The 21,158-nt window shown below is 41.2% G+C and overlaps 1 protein-coding gene across 2 annotated transcripts in view; it reads right to left on the bottom strand.

The window, feature by feature from the left end:
- lamb2 (laminin, beta 2 (laminin S)) overlaps nucleotides 1-21,158 on the bottom strand; it is a 44,161-nt gene that overhangs the window by 18,422 nt on the left and 4,581 nt on the right. For both annotated transcript variants that reach the window (XM_026154317.1, XM_026154318.1), the window contains exons 3-12: nucleotides 11,276-11,445; nucleotides 11,019-11,154; nucleotides 7,510-7,583; nucleotides 7,227-7,415; nucleotides 6,409-6,472; nucleotides 3,210-3,412; nucleotides 2,184-2,304; nucleotides 1,815-2,003; nucleotides 821-1,000; nucleotides 613-725 (exon numbers count right to left, since the gene is read on the bottom strand). In XM_026154317.1, coding sequence (XP_026010102.1) covers nucleotides 613-725; nucleotides 821-1,000; nucleotides 1,815-2,003; nucleotides 2,184-2,304; nucleotides 3,210-3,412; nucleotides 6,409-6,472; nucleotides 7,227-7,415; nucleotides 7,510-7,583; nucleotides 11,019-11,154; nucleotides 11,276-11,445 — 1,439 coding nt within the window. The remainder of the gene's footprint in view (nucleotides 1-612; nucleotides 726-820; nucleotides 1,001-1,814; nucleotides 2,004-2,183; nucleotides 2,305-3,209; nucleotides 3,413-6,408; nucleotides 6,473-7,226; nucleotides 7,416-7,509; nucleotides 7,584-11,018; nucleotides 11,155-11,275; nucleotides 11,446-21,158) is intronic.

The following is a 21,158-nucleotide window of genomic DNA, read 5'->3' as shown; positions in this document are numbered from 1 at the left end:
ATTGTTTTTTAAAAATCGCTCTCTAGGAATATGAATCTGTACACCAACCAACTGTTGCTTGAACTTTAGTTTGTTTACACTTTTTAAACAGCTGGGTGTTCTTCAGATGTCTTCCAAACTTTTACTTCTGATCCAAAGTTAACCTAAATTGATTTATTTGGTTACCAGCTTGACCACTAGGACATTAAATCTGTAATCAATGGAAATTTGCTCAGTGGGTGAATATGAATTTCTGGCTATCACTTTTCAGCCAGATCTAGACATAAAGCCCAAGAATGACTGACCGGCTTTAGTCTGGAAAACACCTTTGTGGCGGGGCGTGGCCTGCGGTGTCGTGCAGGGAAGGCGGATCTTAAATATGGCACTGTGGTGGTTGTTGTTGGTGATGTGTGCGGCTGGTAGTAGGAGAGCTGCGACCGTGTGTTTAACAACAACTGTGAAATAAAGCATGCTGAAGAGCATTGACATGTCACCGGGTCTGCCGTGGTTAATCACAACCTTCTATGGGTTACTGCTGTTTGTGGGGAAAGAGACAAAGAGGGAGTACATAAAATGAAAAATGAAGACATTTAAGATAAGTCTAAAACATTAAGTGCGTTTGTGACATCGTACCAGACACTGGTCACAGCTGCGTCCAGTGACAAGACGCTTGCAGAAGCAGTCTCCGCTGACTGGGTCACACTGGGAGCTACCTGACACTGTTCCTCTGGGGTCACACTGACAAGCTGGATGTAGGTGGGGGCATAGGGTGGAGATAGTAGTGAGTAGTAGACAGAGACTATTCAGAACTTGTGTGACTGCTAAGAGGGGATATACTCACGTTGGCAGCCATGAGGGTTGTCAGTGCTCAGACCAAAGAAGCCTGTCTTACAGCTGTCACAGCGCGGCCCCTCCACATTAGTCTTGCACCGGCACTGACCTGCCACCATGCCGAGAGACGGGTCCGTGTGGCTGTCGCACATCCCCCCATTCTGTGAACCGTCTGGGTCACAGTCACACGCTGCGGGAAAAATGTGCAGCATTAAATGATGAAAATCTACACTTAGTCTAGTTTGTGTGGTTTCTGCTGTGAATCCAGGGATTTTCATAAAATACTACATGGCCCAGTACAGGTCCATGCAGAGGTTTCTATAACACTGTAAATATATCCTCCAACAAGAAGCATCAGCTCTCACATTGACAGAATAATTACTAAACTATTTAACTTAATTTTAACTTCATCAAACTCGTCTTAACCAGAGGCGGAAACGTGAAGCCTGTAGTGCACATGCATTGATTATAGACTTTTAAAAGAACTTTTGTGTGGATAAATACAGCACTACACACAGAGCACTTTTAACCCCTCGAAACTGCAGCTGAAAGCTGATAGGCTGATCACAGTTATGGTATATCCATATCCAGGCTAGCCACTTGGCCCTGTTTCCATTGTTTGTGTTTAAATAACGCCACAGGTAAAGGTCCAGGCATGCTGCTATGTTAGCTTTATCCAAAAGCTACACAGAACCTTTCAGGCTTGTGTCCTTAGACCTGTTCCTGCCAACGAGGGAAGAGTCAATGTTATGCAAAGAATGCTTTTGTAAAAGAAAAAAACAACAACGAAGAACCATTTCTTCTTCTTCATGGTAAAATCAGCCTGTACCACAGTACCACTATGATCATGCTGGCTTTTGGAGGACTGCACACAAGTTTGTGCCTGAATTCCCACAATCTCTCTCCCCGCGTAGCCAAAGAGCTGTGCAAGCAGGCGGTAAATCCTGCACAACACAGCAAATGTGAATATTTCAAAGAAGCATTCCTTTTTTTATCAGACTCACGTATGCAAACTCTTGGGTCTCTTATATCCTTGACAGGGTCTTTGTAGTAGAAAGGTTTGCATATCTCACAGTGGTGTCCCATGGTGTTGTGCTGACAGTCATCACACACTCCTCCGCTGACATTTCCCGTAGCCAAATACACCGCCATGTCAAAGTGACAGGCTGTCGAGTGGCTGTTACAGTTACACTCTGAAGAAAAAACAGGTTTATTTCATGTTAATGAGTCCTTCCTTATACATTATTAGTCCTTTACTTTTATTCCTTCTTTTTAAACTTTTATTGAGGTGTGTGAGCTATTTCACTTTCTATTCTCATAAACCTACAACAGTTACAATGTTAAACATAACCAGCTCATTCATCCGTACTCACTCTTGCAGGCATTGGTGTTGCGTCCTTCAGCTGGCCTCCAGGGGTGGTCGTTGTAAAAGTCGTCGCACTGCTCACAGTTCAAACCCTTAGTGTTATGGTTACAGACACACCTGCCATGAACCTTAGCATGAGATAAGAAGTAAGGGAATGGGGGCTTAAAGAAGAACACTGAAATGATGAGAAAAATCAGGCTGTAATGTGCTAATTAAAGGCACTGCTCTGTATTCTGTACCGTAGTCTGTGCACACAGTCAGGCACGCTTACACCCTTTGCCATGGTACTGGGTTGAATGTTTCACCATTAGACCTTTACCAAGCAAATGTTTAATGGCACGTTTGGCAACTGGAATGGGAGTTGAGTAAGACCTAGTCATGTTTCATTTTTCCTACTTTAACTGGCCAAATAAATGCATCCCTTAACTTTGTGGGATATAAGCATTCATTTTATATTTATGTAGCTGTTTAATAAAATCTCTTTCTGGGCATATATTCATGATCGTCTCTACATAATAACAACTTTATCAATTAATTTATCTAATATGCTAATACTGTGAGTACTACAAAGTAGTAGTTGTGGGCATTGTCACTGGCTTCGAGACTGCAGGCAAATAATATATATAGCTTATATTCTATTCAGTTGGATTCAATATTATTTATATAAGATAAGATAAGATAACCCTTTATTAGTCCCACACGTGGGAAATTTGTTGGGTCCCAGCAGAAAGTGGACAGTTACAGTAGCAAAACTAAAAATGTAGAGCCTAATCACAACTACAGTCAACTCAAGGCACTTTATATGTAAGTTAAAGACCCGACAATAATCAATCAGATGAACCACGATGAGCAAACACTCATCGGGGGTGACAGTGGGAAGGAAAAACTCCCTGTTAAGAGGAAGAAACCTCCGATGTTACCCAACTAAAGTACAAATACATATATTTTTTGCTTAGTTAAAAAACATGTGAGATTCTGTTTGTATTGGATTTTTCTGACGTCACTGTTCTTTCTTGAAAACTTCATCACTCACCATTCCTTCTACATCATCCTCGATGCCATCAATGGGGGCACACTCTGAGGCATGGCCATAACAAAAGCAGTTTCCACGAACGACAAGCTCGTATATTGCATAGTAGTATTTCTCTTTGATTTCATCTCTGGGGTCCAGCAGGTTGTCCCCCAGAGTGTGAAGCTTGGTGAAATTCACTCTCAAGTTGGTGATCTTTAGCTGGTCTGATGGAAAGAAGACACAGATGGAATAAGCAGAAGAGGAACAGGGTGCAGATATTTTAAGCTTACTAATAATTTAATTCAGTTAAATTCAACTTTATCACAAGCACCTCAAGGCACTTTGTACTGAAAGGTATAGCCCCGACAATAGAAAAAAATATATACCAATCAGACGATCCCCTATCAGTGAACACTGGTGACAGTGGGAAGAAAAAAACTAGATGACAGCTAAACTCTTTTAGTTAATGTATGACATTAGTGGGGTAGCGAAAGTAATTTAAAAAAAGGGGTTTATAAAAGATGTCCATCCCCATTAAACACAACTGTCCAAAGGATCACTGCTGCAGCATGAGGACGTCAGCCAGTGGAGCATGACAGAGCTGAATGTGAGGCAAAGCATTACGCACTAACTGAAGTTAATGATTTGGGATGGAGGAAGGATCGGTTAGCCATCATAGTTCTGAGGTACCTCGACGTTACATTTGTTGCTGCCGCCAGTCCAAACACCTTATATGTACTTCCTTACACTACGGTAAAAATATTTCAGTCATATATGAATTTATTTTTGGCAATATTTTTTTAGCGTCTTAGTTCAAACACCTTTGAGAACTACACCTGTTTGACTTGTTTAATTGTCTGCTATAAAGAGTAGAAACTACAGGTGCTGCTAACTGAATATATCAAGCACAACTTCAGCTTTAAACTGACACCATGTCCAAAAATGACAGACAGTAATGGAATGTGGCGTTGAGAGAGTCCTTCCCTCATCCTGTACCTTAATCTTCTGAAACTATTTGGCACGAGCTAGGGAAGGAAGCTCACTGCTTTCCAGAGGGATTTGTCTGTCTTTTCAGCCTGTCGACATGCTGGAACATTCTCTGTGGTTATAGTCCAGCTGTTTACCAATAGCAGTCGCCGCACAAACTAATGTTTATGTAGCATAGTGCATGTTAGAACACAGGACCTTTCCCTTCACTGCGACAAAGCAGAAACCACCCGGGCAAAAAAACCAATCAAGAATAATATAAAGTTCCTAAATATCACAGACCTATAAATCACTGCAGTAATGCTAAAGACATTTTTGCAGAACGTCAGTACTGCATGAACGCTATGGCAAGTACCCGAAAACCAAGTAAAATTAAGGATTTTGTGTTCTCAACTGAGCTTCCTGTATAATATTCCAGTGAGTGTGTACTGAGTGTGGTCGAAGGATTTAGGTCACAAAAGGTGAATATTAAGTGAGTAATATTATTATTGTAAATGTCCATCAGTAACGTGCCCTGCTGGGTTCTTCCTCAAGAGACAAAGATACAATTAAACAGCAACCGAAGAAGAACTAATAATGGATATAACTGGATATAATCAATTGTCTTGCAAGCAGCAGACATTAAATATAAACAGTTCAGCTGTGAGGCAGTTAGAGTACTACATGTGGACCAGCTCCACTAATATATTTAACAACTGAGCCGGACAGCCTCTGCTGATGCACTGGAAATCATGCTAGGGTTTCTGGGAAAAGCTCTCATGTCCTGCCAGTCTAAATATGAGGGTTAGGACGGGGAGGCTGCGTGGGAGAGAAACAGCTGCTTTTCACATCTCACCATGTCTTCCACACAGCAGGGCCATGTTTCACACCCCAGAGAGACGTGTCACAGCTGAATAACAAGAGCTAATTGTGTCTGCTGGAGTTTGATTTATGATGATAAATGTGAGTATGACTAGAAGGGGAAAAGGGCAGGGGGTTTGGTTTGATTTTTTTTTACACATTTGTCATGGGTGTCTTCTAGTAATATTTCATTTACATGATCATGTACTTCATTATAAGACTGTAACAGAAGCTTGTTTTTACAGAAGCAACTGCTCATCAAGAACTCTTAGGGCAATAATTACTGAGCTGGGCAAATTAAGATATTCACCAATGTTTTTGAAGGGTGGCCTACCAACAATGTACCAACTTCTGAATATGGATACAGCTATGTCGTTTCGGTAATGACCTACTCAATCTACCAAAAGCAGCACAAAATAGCAGATGTGATGAGGGTGGGTGTAATCTAGGACACTGGTGTGGTTTGCTACTTTTTATCTGAAAAACAATACAGAGTAAGAGTAGCTTTACACACGTTTATCCCTGCAACAATGTCAATTTGATTAAACTTTATTTCTATAGGACCAAATCACAAAAACAGTCGCCTCAAAGTGCTTTATATTGTAAGGTAAAGTCCCTACAATAATACCTAAGCACTTACAGCTTGCTCATAAGAGGTGACAGCGGGAAAGAAAAACTCCCCTTTAACAGGAAGAAACCTCCAGTGGATCCAGTCACCAGGGCAGAGGCTATTCTAGTCTGGGGTGATTGGAGGAGGAAACCACATGGCCATTCAGACTAGAGAAGGAGCAGAAGGGGAATGGACATGTTCTGACAAACTTTAAGACAGTGAGGGAAAAGGTTTGAAGGTTTCTTTGGTTGAAACACAAGACTGGTTGAGAGACTGGCTGCTATTTCACCAAATCAGACATCCATGTGTAACATCTGACCTGAACACACAAAGAGAACACAGAGCATTGCTTCCTGTCAGACCTTGATCCTGTTGTTAATGAAGTTACTGCAAAGGAAAGTCCACAGCAAACTGTGGACGACCTCTCTGTTCTGAGATGTGCTAACTGTCCGAGATCTCTTAAAAATACATATAAATTACATAAAACAAATTACATAAAAACAAGTTCACAGGCACTTTTCCATTGCTAATTTTAGCTAGCTACTTTCAACTGCTCCCTTGTCACAAGGGGTAGCTCTGCATGCCTTTCCTGACATAACCGCATAAAAGGTTTTGGAGTTGAACAACAACCTTTCACTTGTTAGACGAACATGTAAATGATGCCTGATATGTTTTAATATTAAACCCCAAAAAAGAAAGATTCAGCCAATATAGACCAGGTGTTTTATCTGTTTAACATTTTTGATGACTGCTGCATGCTGCAGGCTGTTGTGTGGGACCTACTCTGTATAGTCGGGCTATATGGATCCTGAATCTTGATGGCTGGATCCAACACTCTGTAGATGACCTAAGCCGGGAAATAAATATTATGCACATGCGTTACATATGTGTATTATGCCACATCATGTTATATGCATGTATGACAAAATTAACAAATAGAAAATGTTAGTTGTCCTTTTTTAGGACAGTAGGTGCTACTTGAAAGCTCAGAATCTGTTAAAAGAAGTGTTGTTATTTTGGAGACCAAACTGACAAAGGACTTGCTACTTAATTTCCAGCCTTCAAAGGATTAGCAGAACAAAATATAGATACTCTTGATATTGCTCTGTCAAAAAGGAAAAAACTGAAACAAACAAAACAGCCTACCTCCTTTTTAAAGTTTAATAATTACCCCAGAAAAGAACCACACTGACAGATTTTGAGCCAGGCTGTTTCCCCCTGGTTACAGTCCAAGACAAGGTAAGAGAGTGAGAGCAAAACGGCACGAAGACTCTCAGCGAGAAAGTAAATTTCTACACCTAAAGCTACTTTGAGCTGCTCCCTTATTCGCAAGGGCTCAGCAAAGCAGCATTTAATTTGTACACCAAATGCCCTGCATGTTGCAAACCTTAAAAAAGATTTGTGTTTCCTTCCAGGATTAAACTGGGAATTTTTTACTTGCTAGGAAATTTTATAAACTGATAAACTACCAGGCTGTAAGTGTGTCCTACGTGTGGACTACAAAAAGCACCTAAATGACAAAGATTTAAACAATGCTTTAAGATCAAGGTCATTTTCACATTTGTCTCAAATTGGATTAGTGCGTCAAAACAGTCGCTCACCTCTCCCTCTGTCGATGGCTCAATATCAGAGTAGCGTGACTCACATATGATGTCATTTATGTTACGCAGAGGACCCTGTGAGACTCCAGGAAAGACAGCGGCACAGTCATGGGCAAAGTAGCGGTAGATCTGCCAGGTACGACCAAAATCTGCTGAACGCTCAATCAGCATGGCTGCTGGCCGGAAAGTCTGTAAAAGAACAACGCCTTTTTGTTTCATATATGATTTTGACTGCATGTGAAAATATGAAGGTCAAAATAATGATCTGTGATATTTTTCTAACCTTGAACGTCATAATCAAGTGAGTAAAATGAAACTCTGCTTCCAGATCCAGCTGGATAAAGACATCCGACTTTCCTGTGGAAACAAAGACAAGGAATAGCAGAGATGTTAATAAGGCTCACTCATTCTGTATCTGCTAATGTCCGTCAGTTGGTTTGCATGAAGAATTTATAAACTGCTTACATTCAAATGATCATTTCCCACAGATGGATGTCACAGAATAAAGGTTAATGGCATTATGTGAAGTGGTAACCACACACTTGGCTGGTGGAATGGATCCTTGACAGGAAAAACATTCACTGTTGGCAGGAGAAATGCGGAGTGCCTGCCGGAAATGCCCACATACTTCCTGAGCTGTAGAGCTCTCTCTCTGAAGGGCCACTCTACTTTCACTCTTGTTCTCCTTGTTTTGTGTTAATTCTGCAGTAACAAAGCCAAAAGGATCTTTCCATAGTACTAATAAAATATTTTGGGCACTAGACTCTACCCGTGTTGCTGTATCATCTGCGTGTAGATGCTGCTGTGTGGCAGTGGAAGTGGCAGAGTAAGAACATCCAGAGTTTCAGTGAAAGTGTTCTGAAACTCATGCACCTTCTTCCATGATGCTCTCTGCACAGCTCATTTTTGTAAGAGCCCAGTCCTCATATTCCCCTCCCTATGGTTCCTTTCAGGCCTCCTGTCGCTTGCACGTCTTTCTTGATTCTTTTTTTCCTACACCAATGTGTTATTAGACAATAAGGTCAGACTCTCTTAGACTAGAATGACAAGCACACTCTACTATGAAGCTGATGAGGCACAGAAAAGAGAGAAGAAAACGAGGAGAAAGTAGATTCTGACCTTTATTATAGATCAGTTTTTGCTTTATGTAACTGAATCGAAACACACATAATGAGTTTGCACACAACACACCTGCTCCACTGAGCACCTGACACTCATAATTCTGTTGAAGGCTTATTTTTTGCCTGATCCTTGTACACTGCTCAAAAAAAAATAAATGAACACTTTAAAAACACATGAAATTTCACTGCAGCTACTCAGATGCTACTCAGTTTGTATAGCCTCATGTGCTTGTATGCATGCCTGACAATGTTGGCCCATGCTCATATAATGAGACAGATGATGACAGATGGTGTCCTGGAGGATCTCCTCCCAGATCTAGACCAGAAGACCACTGAGCTCCTGAACAGACTGAGGTGAAACTGGGCAGCATCTAATGGATCAAAACATAATCTGTGAAAGTGGTGCCAGTGGTGGACCTGCCGATTCTGGTATTCTATAGCAAATGCCAGCTCTCCTAGAGTAACTCCCTCTTCTCGAGTCTCCTCCATGGCTTTGAGATGTGCTGGGAGAAACAGCAAACCTTCTGGCAAATGTACATACTGATGTGCTATCCTGGAGGAGTCGACCAATAGGGACCCTTACCTCTGAAACCATTCCTGTTTTGGAGGTTGTCCCATTGTTGCCCCTCTAGTTCACCTGTTATTAAATTCAGTAACACCAAAGCAGCAGAAAATGATTAACAATGCCCTCTGCTACTTGATCAGTATTCAAGAAATTTAACAGAGTTGTAGCTCCTTTAAATTTTAATAATCCTACACTTTTTTGTGTGTTTCCTATATTTCCCCATGTCTGCATCAAGCTTGTTTTTTGTTAATTTCCTGTTTTATTTTGAAGGTCAGTCCCTTGTGTGGCTTTCTGTGTTTTAAATTCCCTCCTTGTGTTTTATCCTCATCCTCATTGTTGTCCTGTCCTTTTATTGGACTCCTTCTGTTTTCATCAGGATTCTTAATCACTGCCTTTGGTTATTTCCTGTTGCTTGGTTTGGTTGTTTGGTTTTTGCTTTTTCCTGCATGTCCTTGTAATTTTTGCATGCAATCCCCAGGAAATGGGCTTTCTATTTAATATGTAAAGACAATCAACGCACTGTGTCCTTATCAAAGTGGCCTTCTGTGAGCGCTGCCACATTCACCAAACAAATGCCACAAAGATGCCATGGAAAAAGCTGCAGCTACCAGGAGTAAAAATAGTCACTGTACTTCCTGCCCCTCTTTTTCTTCTTCTGTTTCTCCCCGATCTATTCTGGGTCTAGAGCTTCACAGTGCTGTCATCAACACCACTCTGTTACTGTGGAATGACTCACAAACAACTAAAACGAGCACTGTGTCAAATTGGCCAGTCATGCACAGATCCTTACGACCACTTATAGTGATGAAGAATTTAACTCACCTGGAAAAAAACAGTTATAGTTTGTCCCTCTTCCTGTTTTTATTACTGTGCACCACCCTGTCTTAAATATTCCACTTATTCTCACTCTTATTTTGACATCAGAGTCTTAACTTTTCATCTTCTCCTTTTCCCTCACTCTGTTCAGATGCCACAGCATGCAGAGCTCACTCTGTTATTAAGGACATCTGTAGCTGTTCAGAGGATGCTGGCCACAGTGTGTGGTTGAGTGTGTGTGTGTGTGTGTGTGTGTGTGTGTGTGTGTGTGTGTGTGTGTGTGTGTGTATAAGTGTACAAAACTAATACTGTATTTCTCCGGTGGTGTCCGGCAGCCTCGCCTCTGTCAGTGCACTTGCCATAATCAGTGTGTGAATATGTGTGTGAATGGGTGAATGACTGAATGTAGTGTAAAGCGCTTTGGGGTACTTAGGGACTAAGTAAAGCGCTATACAAATGCAGGCCATTTATCATCTAGCTTGATTGTGGTTTGGGTTATGTGGCCCAGGATCATAGAAAACAGGTCTGCCCCAGATCTGGTATTAAACTGGCACTTCTGACTGACCGGTGTCATGGCAGGGTGTATGTCAACCAGATGTGGGCCAGGTCTGGCAATGATGGCACTATTTATGTTCCTATTTTCCTATTTTAGTTAGAAGACCCAAATGCCATGTTGCAATACTATACTCCTTGTGCTGGCCCATCTCAGGCAAGCGAGATCTGGGCCACCAAAGGGCCGTCATTCTTTGCGGTATGTGGGACATGTGTAAGCACATTGTGTGGGCCAGATCAGGGCCATACCAATTTTGCTATGTGGGAATATGATGAGTCTACTGCTCTTATGTCCAGCAGTCTTTAAGCTACATGCTAACATGAATGCTAACATGATCTGGCACATGCTGATAATATTCGCAAAACACACTAAACACAGAGTACATCTGAGGTTGACAGGAAAGTGTGAAAACTATGCAAAATTTCACGCTAATCTAAGAGACATTTAACAATAACAAAAACCCACTGTAGGTCTCATCAATCATAAAATCACTCCTCATGTCTTCATATTTTGCTTCCAAAGAGCTAGACTCTCTTACAGTTTTAAAGTTGTTTTTAGCAATAGTTCTCCAGGCTTTCTGAAAGTTTTTGAACATTGTTTTTGGACAACAGCTGCTTTTTTTCAGTTATTTTCATTTACAGGTAAAATGGTTTTTTGCACCAACAAGATGATTCCCAAAGAGATTTTATTCAAAAACTTGGCTTGGAAATCAGTAGATGACCATAAAGTCTCCTCACCATTCTCAGACTGCCACCAGGACTTCTTGCGGTGAGGCTTAAAGGTAGTGATTACATTCTCTATCCGGTGACTGATGGTGTTGTACAGTGGATTATAAGGCCGTCGCGAGTCACAGTCAAAACACTTCTTTTCATCCTGCGGCAGGACAGCAAAATAGGAAGTGTGACAGAGTCACAGACAGAATGTAGTGAAGAAACACATTTAACTCCTTCAATTGTTACTTGAGATTAAAGCAGAGTTCAACAAAAACACTTACCTGCAAATGACTGACAATGCAGTAAGGCTCTTTCCATCTCATTCCACACGTGGATGAGGCTTTAAGGTTCTTCTCTCGTCCAACCAGTAAATCCCCAGTTGCTGGGTAACAGCTGCCATGGGCACAGCCGTGGCTTTGACTGGGGTCCTGACCAACAGCAACAGTCAGGACTGAAGGAAAGAACACAGGAAATTCATTAAAGCGAACAGGAAACAATGGTTGCATCACTGTCCAGCAGTGCACCCACTCACGAGCTTGAGTTGGCAAGTAAAGCAGACCTAATCAGTACCCTCCATTCTGACCTGATTATTTAGACAACATCACAAGCTCTTATCACTTCCCAAGGAAAAGACTCTAGGATGGGTAGTGAAACTAAACATGTGCAGCTTTGAGTCAATGGAATACTGCTGCATTAGTTTCATCAACATCCATTGTGAGTCCCTGCAAAATATCAAAGAGAAACTTTTGAAATGGTGGCAGATATAGTTAGCAATGGCCTTTAACATCAGGAAATTCTCACATCACTCCCTGTAAGGAAATAATATGAGCTAATGGTCAAAAATAACTATGTACAAATTAGTTTGCTTCTACAGATTATCAATGATATTATATATGAAACTGAAAACACAGATTTCAGTGACCTCTGTGTCCATATCTGTACAACAGCATGAGCAGTGTGACATCTGTGCTATTGTTCTTTGTGCATTTTGACAGTGTAGCACTTTTGTTAATAAAGATATGCTGTACTGGCCACATACAAAGAATAATGCTCAGCTATAAAAAAAACAAAACAAAAATCTGATTTTATCAATAAGTCATAGCTGAATTCTCAATCAAACAGTAGCAAGAAATATTTCAGTGTTGGGACAACATTATGTCAAAGCAGCTCTGAAGGTTAACAGGCTCTGATGTGTTCCAAAGAAATGACCCGAGCACAGGCGCTGGCTAAAAGCCAATGGGAAGAAGCCAATGCAGGTTTCCTTTTTATTGATGGTGATTATAATAGGGATGTGATTATTTACTCTAAGCCAGACTTGTAAGCTACGTAAAAAAGCAGAAACACCTGTTTTTTATAGATTTGGTGAGCACCACAAAGTACCGAGACAGGGCGTCTAGGTGATACAAAACTAGAGCCTCGCTGTGACTGAACAGCAGTGCTATGTGTGGGAGTTAAAATAAACCTCATAAACTTTCATGACAACCAGCAGCAGCCATCACACATTCCACCGGACATCTTGACGTGAGTTCCTCCTCCTGGGACCTCTGATCGTTTGTGTATGTACTGCTATGAGGAAACTGGTATGAGACGAGATCTTCGGGTGCTTGTTGTCAGTCTATGGGCTGTCAAATAACAGGTGTTTCTAATCCTCCCTCCCTCTCTATGAATGCACTTTAAATGGCCCTAAAAGATAAAATGCTAACACTTAACAACTTACTATGAACTTTTTTTGTAGCAGAATAAACTACATGCATTTATTGAGATCTTGGTGAGCCAGTGGGATTCTGAAAGCCTTTGGGCAAGGCTCCAAAACTTAACTGACAGCACACTTATTTTGAACCTTTTATGTGCCTCAGTTTCAGCTCATTTTCTCAAGAGGGAGTAACGTTCGTCTAAATGACTACTGTGAGCCTGCCATGACATCAACCTTCTGCATAATTGGGCGTTTCTGTGAAACACTGATATTTTTAATGCTTACACACATAAGGAAAGACTAGGTGCTATACCTGCTATACCTTTATACTCTCAGATGAGGCAGTTGAAATATGGACAATGCAGGTGACTGTCTAATGTCCAAAGGCAATTTATGCCATAACCTCAGGGCAACAATGGGGAACGCTCTGTCCCCTAAGAGCTTCTGCTTAGATTTTTGTATATGTCCTCGGGCCATGGACCGGTACCGGTCCGTGAGTCGTTTGGTACCGGGCCGCGAGAGTTGAGGCTTGGGTATGAAATGTATGGTTTTCAGGGTTTTTATCGGTTTTTAGCATTATTTTGTTATCGTTTTTATCGTTAACTCGGTTTTCCTGGGTCTTGTCACATGTGTTATGAATAAATCTTCTTTTTTTCGGTACCGGTACTAGTTTTATTTTGTTGTATTTATCCGCGACACCTTAAAGGCCGGTCCGTGAAAATATTGTCGGGCATAAACCGGTCCGTGGCGCAAAAAAAGTTGGGGACCGCTGGGTCAGATGACCTGAGAGCTCAGACAGGAGCCTGATGGCAACAGCGCAGAGGGTTTCACATGGACACTGACATATGACACACCCAATCCTGACATACACTACGGAGGAAACCTGTGTTTGACTGGCATTTGACAAAGTTTCACATTTGTTGAAGCTAAGTGCGCAACAAGCAGATGAGGTCACAGTCTCACACACACCTGTGCATCTACACCAACACTTCTTCTATCTTCTTCTGCATGAAGATACACTCATTAATGTATTTAAACTCATGGCTCAAATGACAGTTTAAAGGCACTTTAACCTTTTGTAGCCCCCCTTTTAAGTGAACAACTGTGTGCTTGTTGATTACACAAAAGACACCTGTTAGAGGATTTGTTGAGCAGTTATTATTATCAAAGAAATCTGACATTGAGAGGACACTGAGCGAGTCAGATGGATGGTTTGATGGGTGAAAGAAAAAAGAGAGACAGCCTTTGTGCAGACAATGAGAGGATATACACAGATGCTACTTGATACCTATTTGGGAAACTACTGACACACTCTCAAAGGTGTTCATGTGTACATGTATCAGAGGTGGAGAGGAGAGGGTGGAGGAGTAAAACAGACATCTAATGTGTCGTGTAATCACTAGGTTTCTGGATGTCTTTTATCTCTCTGTGAAAAATTCACCGGCTTTACGCTGTGCTCCCAGGATGACATCACCACTTGTAAAAACAAGACATGTAGGATAATGAACAGATTGGTCACAAAGACAGTGCTGCACCATAAACCTCCATGCAATTGGAAGACGCCAACTTGTCTCAAAACACTCACTAACTAAGCACTTAGCAGTAATGAAGCTTAAAAAAGAACAATGCAAAGCAGAAGCAGGGACTATTCACCCTCTAAGTTAAAGCTGTAACTTTCATTCTGAAACTAACACATTACAAAACTTTGAAGAGAGCGGGGATCCTTTTTTAACTTTAGCTTCACAGTTTCACAACTGCTTAGCACATGGTTGGCAACTGTTTGCAAACAAGTCAGCATCCTCCATAGAAACTACTGATGACTTCAGAAATCTGCCAACAACCAAAGCAAATGCAAAGGAGGTTGTCTGTGCAGCACCATGTGTTTTACTGCAAACAATTTTTCCTAGCAACAGCAAGCAGCTTTCCACAATCGCCAACTGGCCAGGGAATACATATTTTTTCCAATGAATGAACCTCTGTTGCAACCCCTAAAGGGGGCTGCCAAAAGAAGAAGAAGAGGACAACAGTAATCAGACAGATTTTAAAGGTCCAGTGTATAAAATCTTACCACTAGATGTCACTAAATTGCAGTCTGTATTCCGTTTTCTTACCCCTTACAATTCCAAATACATAATCCAAGGATAATGCAGAAAAAAACAGCAATGGCTGACTTTTCTACACTGTTTATCCCCCATTTACCGCAGATACTCTTCTTCTGTCTAATGACAGCAGTACTGATCTGAATTGTTGAGGATATCCTGACATTTTCTGTGGGTAAGCACCAATGTCTGTGTCACTGTTAGCTGCTGTTAGCTGGCATTACTGAATGTCTCTTTAAAAGTGGACCTAACATTGTTGGACTTGGACCGTGACCCTATAACCCTCATAGTTTACCAACCAACAAAATGCCATTTGCTCATTCTGGCTTATCGGATGATCTACTTTTGTTTTAAATCAATTTACATTGCATATCTTTGCTTTTACCTTTGAACTTTTGATCACAAACATGCACTAAAAACAAGAGGGAGCAGTATTAGGTTCAAGGAAACTACCTTTAATCATTTAATCAGTTTTTCAAGAACATAATAAAAACTGCAGCACTGATAATTATGTTGATGACTGATGGAAGTGAGGGGATGTCAAGGCCCATGTCACAAGGACAATCCAGTGCATCAGCTGCTTCCTTCCTTCTTCTCCTCAATTTTTCTGATATACTGTCATTAAAGGAATGCAAAGTGAAACGTGGGGTGACAGCTGAAAGAAAAAAGGGGAGGCTCGGGCACTGCTACTGGTATGTGCAGTGTGTGTGTGTGTGTGTGTGTGTGTGTGTCACAAAGGCTGCAAAACAGTGCTGTTCAACCAGGCTTTTGTAACACCCTAGTAAAACCATACTGAATGTAGCTTGTACATCATCTTGCAGCCACATAGCACATTCTTATTTATTTATATTTGTTCTCTAATAATCTTGACATCAGACCGTAAAAACTGCTTTTGCTTTCCATGTCGTGTACTACTGCCAACAGCTGTTAACCTATTCTCAGCTTGAGTTAAAAACATGACATGAAATCATTACATTCATGCCCTTGGATGGTTAAATTTGGCTCTCAGGCGAAAGGTCTTCCACATAAGGAAAGTCTCTGACTGTCAGAGGCAGTGATACAGATTAAACTCTGCGGAGCTTTCAGAAATGAATTCACCACCCTCGATACACACACACACACACCTCCTCCAAGTGAAGTCTGCTTTTATTAAGGGTTCATACACCTTTTTCAGGGTCAAATTCAAGCACTATCAAGGTGAATTTTGTAGCTTTTCCAGCACATTCCCAAAAAACAAGGATGCACGTTTCACTTCACATCACCTCAGTAACAACACGTGAAAATGAAAACAAATCATCCTAGGTTGATTTAAATGCCTTTGTTACCCTTTTGCTAAAACAAAGAAAAATGCACCACACAACAATACTAAAAGGATAAGGTTGCCAGCAAGGCAGCTCAGGTGGAGAAATTTAGCTTTTAGACTTTGCGGCTCATTTTAATTCTCTATCTGATAAGAAAAGTATTCAATCAGATAGTTATTTGTGAATAAAATACAGTTACAATTTCAAGCAGTTTTAAGCACCGCATCCAAAATACAAACACTTGAAAGGACAATATTAAAATTCAAGCATTTTCAAGCACCCGTACGAACCCTGTTTATTCCTTTCATATTTGCCACTGATTGCACTCAAATTCTGACCATTCTCTATAAGCAGACCATATACCACATTAAATCGGCACTATTTCACAAAAATCTTGAGAAATGTTTCTCAGTTGTCAGCATGAGATGACCTCCTTTGCTCTCAGCATTTACATACTTTACTGTAACTCTTCGCTGCCTAGAGACTGGTGACAGATTACAGAAGATTTCTACCAGTGAAACATTCTCATTGTAAAAACTGGCATGTGGGAAAAAAAGAACAATTAAAAATGTAAAAGTTTGTGGACAGAATCTGCAACCTTCAGTACTTTTTATGAAATTGTGTCTGGTTTTATACTACACACCTTCGCCTAACAAACACACAAAGCAAACTGAGAAAGTGAAGGAGAACAGTCTGTTAGAACGATACTTTTCACTCAGTACCAACTATATTAGCTAGCCTAAGATTAATATATTGTTAGTTTTTCAAAGTCAGCATGCATAATCTGTGCAGAGATGAAACTGCACTGCAACAGCTGTGATAAATCTGAATGGTAGTGGGCTAATATGTCAAGTACTGATATCACCTCCAACTAGAAGCCTGCAGCTCACTACAGGAATAAATCAGCTACACTTTGTTTGCATATGGTTTCACATCATCACCATCACAAAGCTGTAAAACGGTTTTCCTTCTTTCAGTTTGCCTCTTTAATTTCCTTAAATTTGTCACTCAGCTGTACCCATCTAATCCACAGACTAATGAAAACCTCTAGCTCTGTGTGTGTGAGTGGGATGTGACATCAGCGTGGTACATTCCAGAAGCACGGTCTGGCAAGACAGTTTGCTGTCACATGAACCAGTGTAAACTCTGCAGGAAACCAAGGCAAACAGTCAAAAATTGGACTGAAGAGAAAGCACGTAAGGACACACGTATTTGCTGGGAGAACACAGACAATACATGCATCCAACATTAATAAAATGATGGAAGGGTCAGATCCAATATTAGCTCACCCGGGGAAGTGAACAGACAGGATTAGCATCATTTAAGAGCTGCATGACATAAGACAGTGTGGGACTAGAAGGCACCACAGATATGTTTAGCAGTCACCATGGCATAGCTGCTTTAAGGGCCCGGCAAAGAGAAGTCAACTGCTTTTATTTTTAACTCCTCCTAGCTAATTAGTTTACATTCCCCTTCCATGCGTCTCCGTCCTCTCTTTGCTCGGCACTTAGCTGATGGACGGTTAACTCCCACAGCCAAACAACCAGCTGGTCTTCCTCCTCCTCACCTCACAGCTCACCTCCCATCTCTCTCCTCCCTTAATGTCTACTGCACCGGGAGGTCAGAGCGGTGGATTCACCACTCTGACCTCCCGCTCACCTTGTTCATTACTGAAAAAGGCCTCCTTCCTAAAAATAGTTGCTAACCTTGATGTAACCCATCATTTAAGTAAATGATGTCCATAGCAGAGACGATACTGTGTCTGTATTTCTTACTTTCTTGTTAGAGATTCAAGGCTAAGCGTAGGGCCCACGACAATCTTGACATCTGTCAAAATTCTTGTAAAATCTAATAAATCAGTGGCTGAGACAAAAGTTTTACTGAATAAGAGCAAAATTATTTCTTTATTATCTCAAAATTATTATTACAAAAGCAGACCCTAAGAGCAGGGCCATGGATCTTGGGGAAAATGTCATAATCAACAAGGCTAACATGGAGGGCTCTAGTACGCTTTCTCTGAGACATCTTACAGATGCACACCATAATTCAAAACTGCAGTAACTGGAGTTACCACAGACACACAAGCCATTATTTACACATTTCACTTCATTTACACGTGAAGTCTTAAACCAATTAAAGTTTGTATTTCAAATCATTTCTATAATAAAAACTCCGACGTCTCCTCTGAGTCTTTCCCAACTGTTTATTACTGACCGCCTGCATTGATATCTAAAACGCAAGAGTTTCAGTGAGCAAGGCCAGGCGCTGCCCATTACACAGACTGTTACATTAACAAGGCATGGCACTGAGAAGCAGCTGGTTGGAATAGAGGATATGCTCACATTCCTGTCCCGTCCTGGAGATGTCTGAGCTGCTCCGCACCGGAGAGAAAATATGGAACAAGACACTGTGAGTAACAGGTGGGCAGGGGAGTGAGGAGCTAGAACAATGTCTGTTTTTATCTTAGTTTTTTCATCAGGGAATGAGCAAATGGGAAATTCACATACATTAGTCAGCTACATCAACACAATCAAATGTTAGATTGCATGAATAATTCATATATTCGTGAGTTTATCCAGCGTAATCTCCATCTTATGGAGATTAAACTGGTCAAACAGGCTTACAAACTGGTGGCCTGTCCAGGGTGCACCCCATCTTTCACCCTGTTGCAGCTGGGATGGATAGAAGGAGTCAAGACCTAACTTTGAGTGGATATATATCTATGCTGTGCAATTACGGTATCTTTAAATGCTGCTGATGTTAAAGTCCCCACTGCAAAACTGGCAAAATAGTAGAGTCCCATCACATAACACCTACAAAGTGTAAGCTTTATGTGATCAGAGGGAGTTATGGAAACACTGCAGGTCAGATTTAGCAGGATTGTGTGAGATGTTTGCTGTAACCTAAAAATGATCTACCAGCCACACTCCCCCTGCCATGTTGTCTAAAGGTCAATAAATCCACCAAATACGAGGCACACGTGGCCACCAGATGCTGGGTGCAGCTTTTCCTTCGGTCATTTAACCAAAGAGACTGCACTCCTGTGGGTCTCTTTAGTGATTACGGTGCTGTGTATTTGCCTTGGTGCTCAGCAGGTGACCCAGAGCACCGAGCAGACTCCATACTCGTTTGCTGGACGTGCTAATCAGAGTGCCTGATGAAGAAAATCTGGCTCCACTTAGAGGGAAAACTGAAAGCATCACATGGGACTTGAAATTAGCATTTAGTGTGGTCTATTCTTGTGCTCACATTCCTGTATGTGACTCTAAGTGACTTTAATAACATAATTGCACTGTGTCGGCTTGATAAATGCTGAAATTGCCACATGTGTAAAAGAGAGGAGGGTAACCTTTGTGTGGCTTGAGGCTTAGGTCAGATCCTCTGAGCACAATTTAAAATACACTGGGGAATACTGCTTTCATGAAGTCATTTTGTAATACCAGGTCTGAACTGACAATGACCCCATTAGTCCCTTGAGAGAGGAGCAAAGGTAACCAAGAATTGTTAAGTTTTCTGTATCTCAAACTGGGTCTTTTTGCATTTATATTCACCCTTTTTTCACTGCAGGAGCTCAGGGCAGGTGTGGCACACTTACAGGAAATTCCCCTTATAAGCTCTTCCGGCCTTTCTCTTTCCACTGCAGTGTGGGACCTACTGGATTCACAAGGTGAAACAATGACGTTTACCTGAAGAAAAAAAAAACACTCCCAAAAAGAGGACTAACGGGGTCTGACTCAGTACAGACAGCAGGCTCTTCTATGTACCACAATCTGCAGCAGCCACAAAAGAAGGTTTCTTTTTTTTCCTGCATTGAAGCAACAGCCATTGTAAGTTTTATGAGTAGAAAGAGAGGTGTGGGGAAATACGGAGATAGAAAATGGGTGCAGTATTTGTAACATGGCGGGGCAATCACAATGACCTAAGACCATAAGGCCACACTGTAGGAGCTTGTATGCTTGCCTGAAAGGAGCAAGATATAGATCCACTTGCAAAAATGCAATGTAGTCATTACATCCATGTTTTCATTAGTGTGTAATAGCCTGTAACTATGACTTATAAAAAACAAGCCTCCAAAATCCTTGGGGGCAGTATAATATTCAATGAAGTACATTTTTAATGCATCATTTTGTGGAGTATACATATCTGATTTCAGCAGTAAATCATGGACTGTTCATTCAGTGACTTGGAACATATGAAACAGCTAGCCCAAGGTTACAAGAAACATTATATATGTACATGGTTACATGTGGGGGTGTGTGTGTATGCGCACGTGCATGTGTGTGTGTGTAATTACAGGCCTCCAAGATGAAAGCACCACACACTGTGACTTCTTCCACTGCAACTCAAGTAAAATTTCAAATATCTCAAGAAAATGCTAAGCACACCAAATCCATCCTTCCCTTCTTCCTTTCTTCTTCTCTTTGTCTCGACTTCATCCCCCTTTTCCTTCTGTCCTCCCTCCCTTCCGTCTCCTTCCTTCAACCCTCCCACACTGCAGCGTCACATTCTAATTGCTGCTTGTCTGCTATCAGGTGTGGTCGCGTCTGAGAGCATAGCTAGTTTTTAACAAGCTATGCTACAGAACTCCATTAATCCTGTTATTGGACTTAGCCTGTGGCCCGTAGCAATAAAAGCTCCTGGCATCTGACAAACATAAAGACAGTGCAGCCACAGTTTTTGGAAAGGAAAAGGACATTCATATTTCTGCTTCTTGTGGATATTAGAGCCACATCTTATTGAATAAAAAGTATCCATTCATAACATCATTCATAACATTTGCTGAAAATAATTTGTTAATCTAGCATAAAAACTGCTTTCCTTTCATACTTTTGATTGCACGCTCACATCACAAATCGTCCTTACTTCCTTTGGATGTATATTCTGTTCCAATGGATGATGCTCATACTAAGCATGAACAAAGATTGTGTGAACAATTAATCCATGTTAACCAAAGGCTCAGGCTTCATAACTCTTTAACATGTTTATTCCCTTCTTTGATCTTTATGGGATTAGTCTCATCTCAAGGAATCCTTGCTAGCTATGAGCACAGAAGCCCCACCCACCTGCTGCT

The sequence above is a fragment of the Astatotilapia calliptera genome, chromosome 20, assembly GCF_900246225.1.
Source record: "Astatotilapia calliptera chromosome 20, fAstCal1.2, whole genome shotgun sequence".
Taxonomy (NCBI): domain Eukaryota; kingdom Metazoa; phylum Chordata; class Actinopteri; order Cichliformes; family Cichlidae; genus Astatotilapia; species Astatotilapia calliptera.
This window is presented reverse-complemented; position numbering and strand designations above follow the sequence as displayed.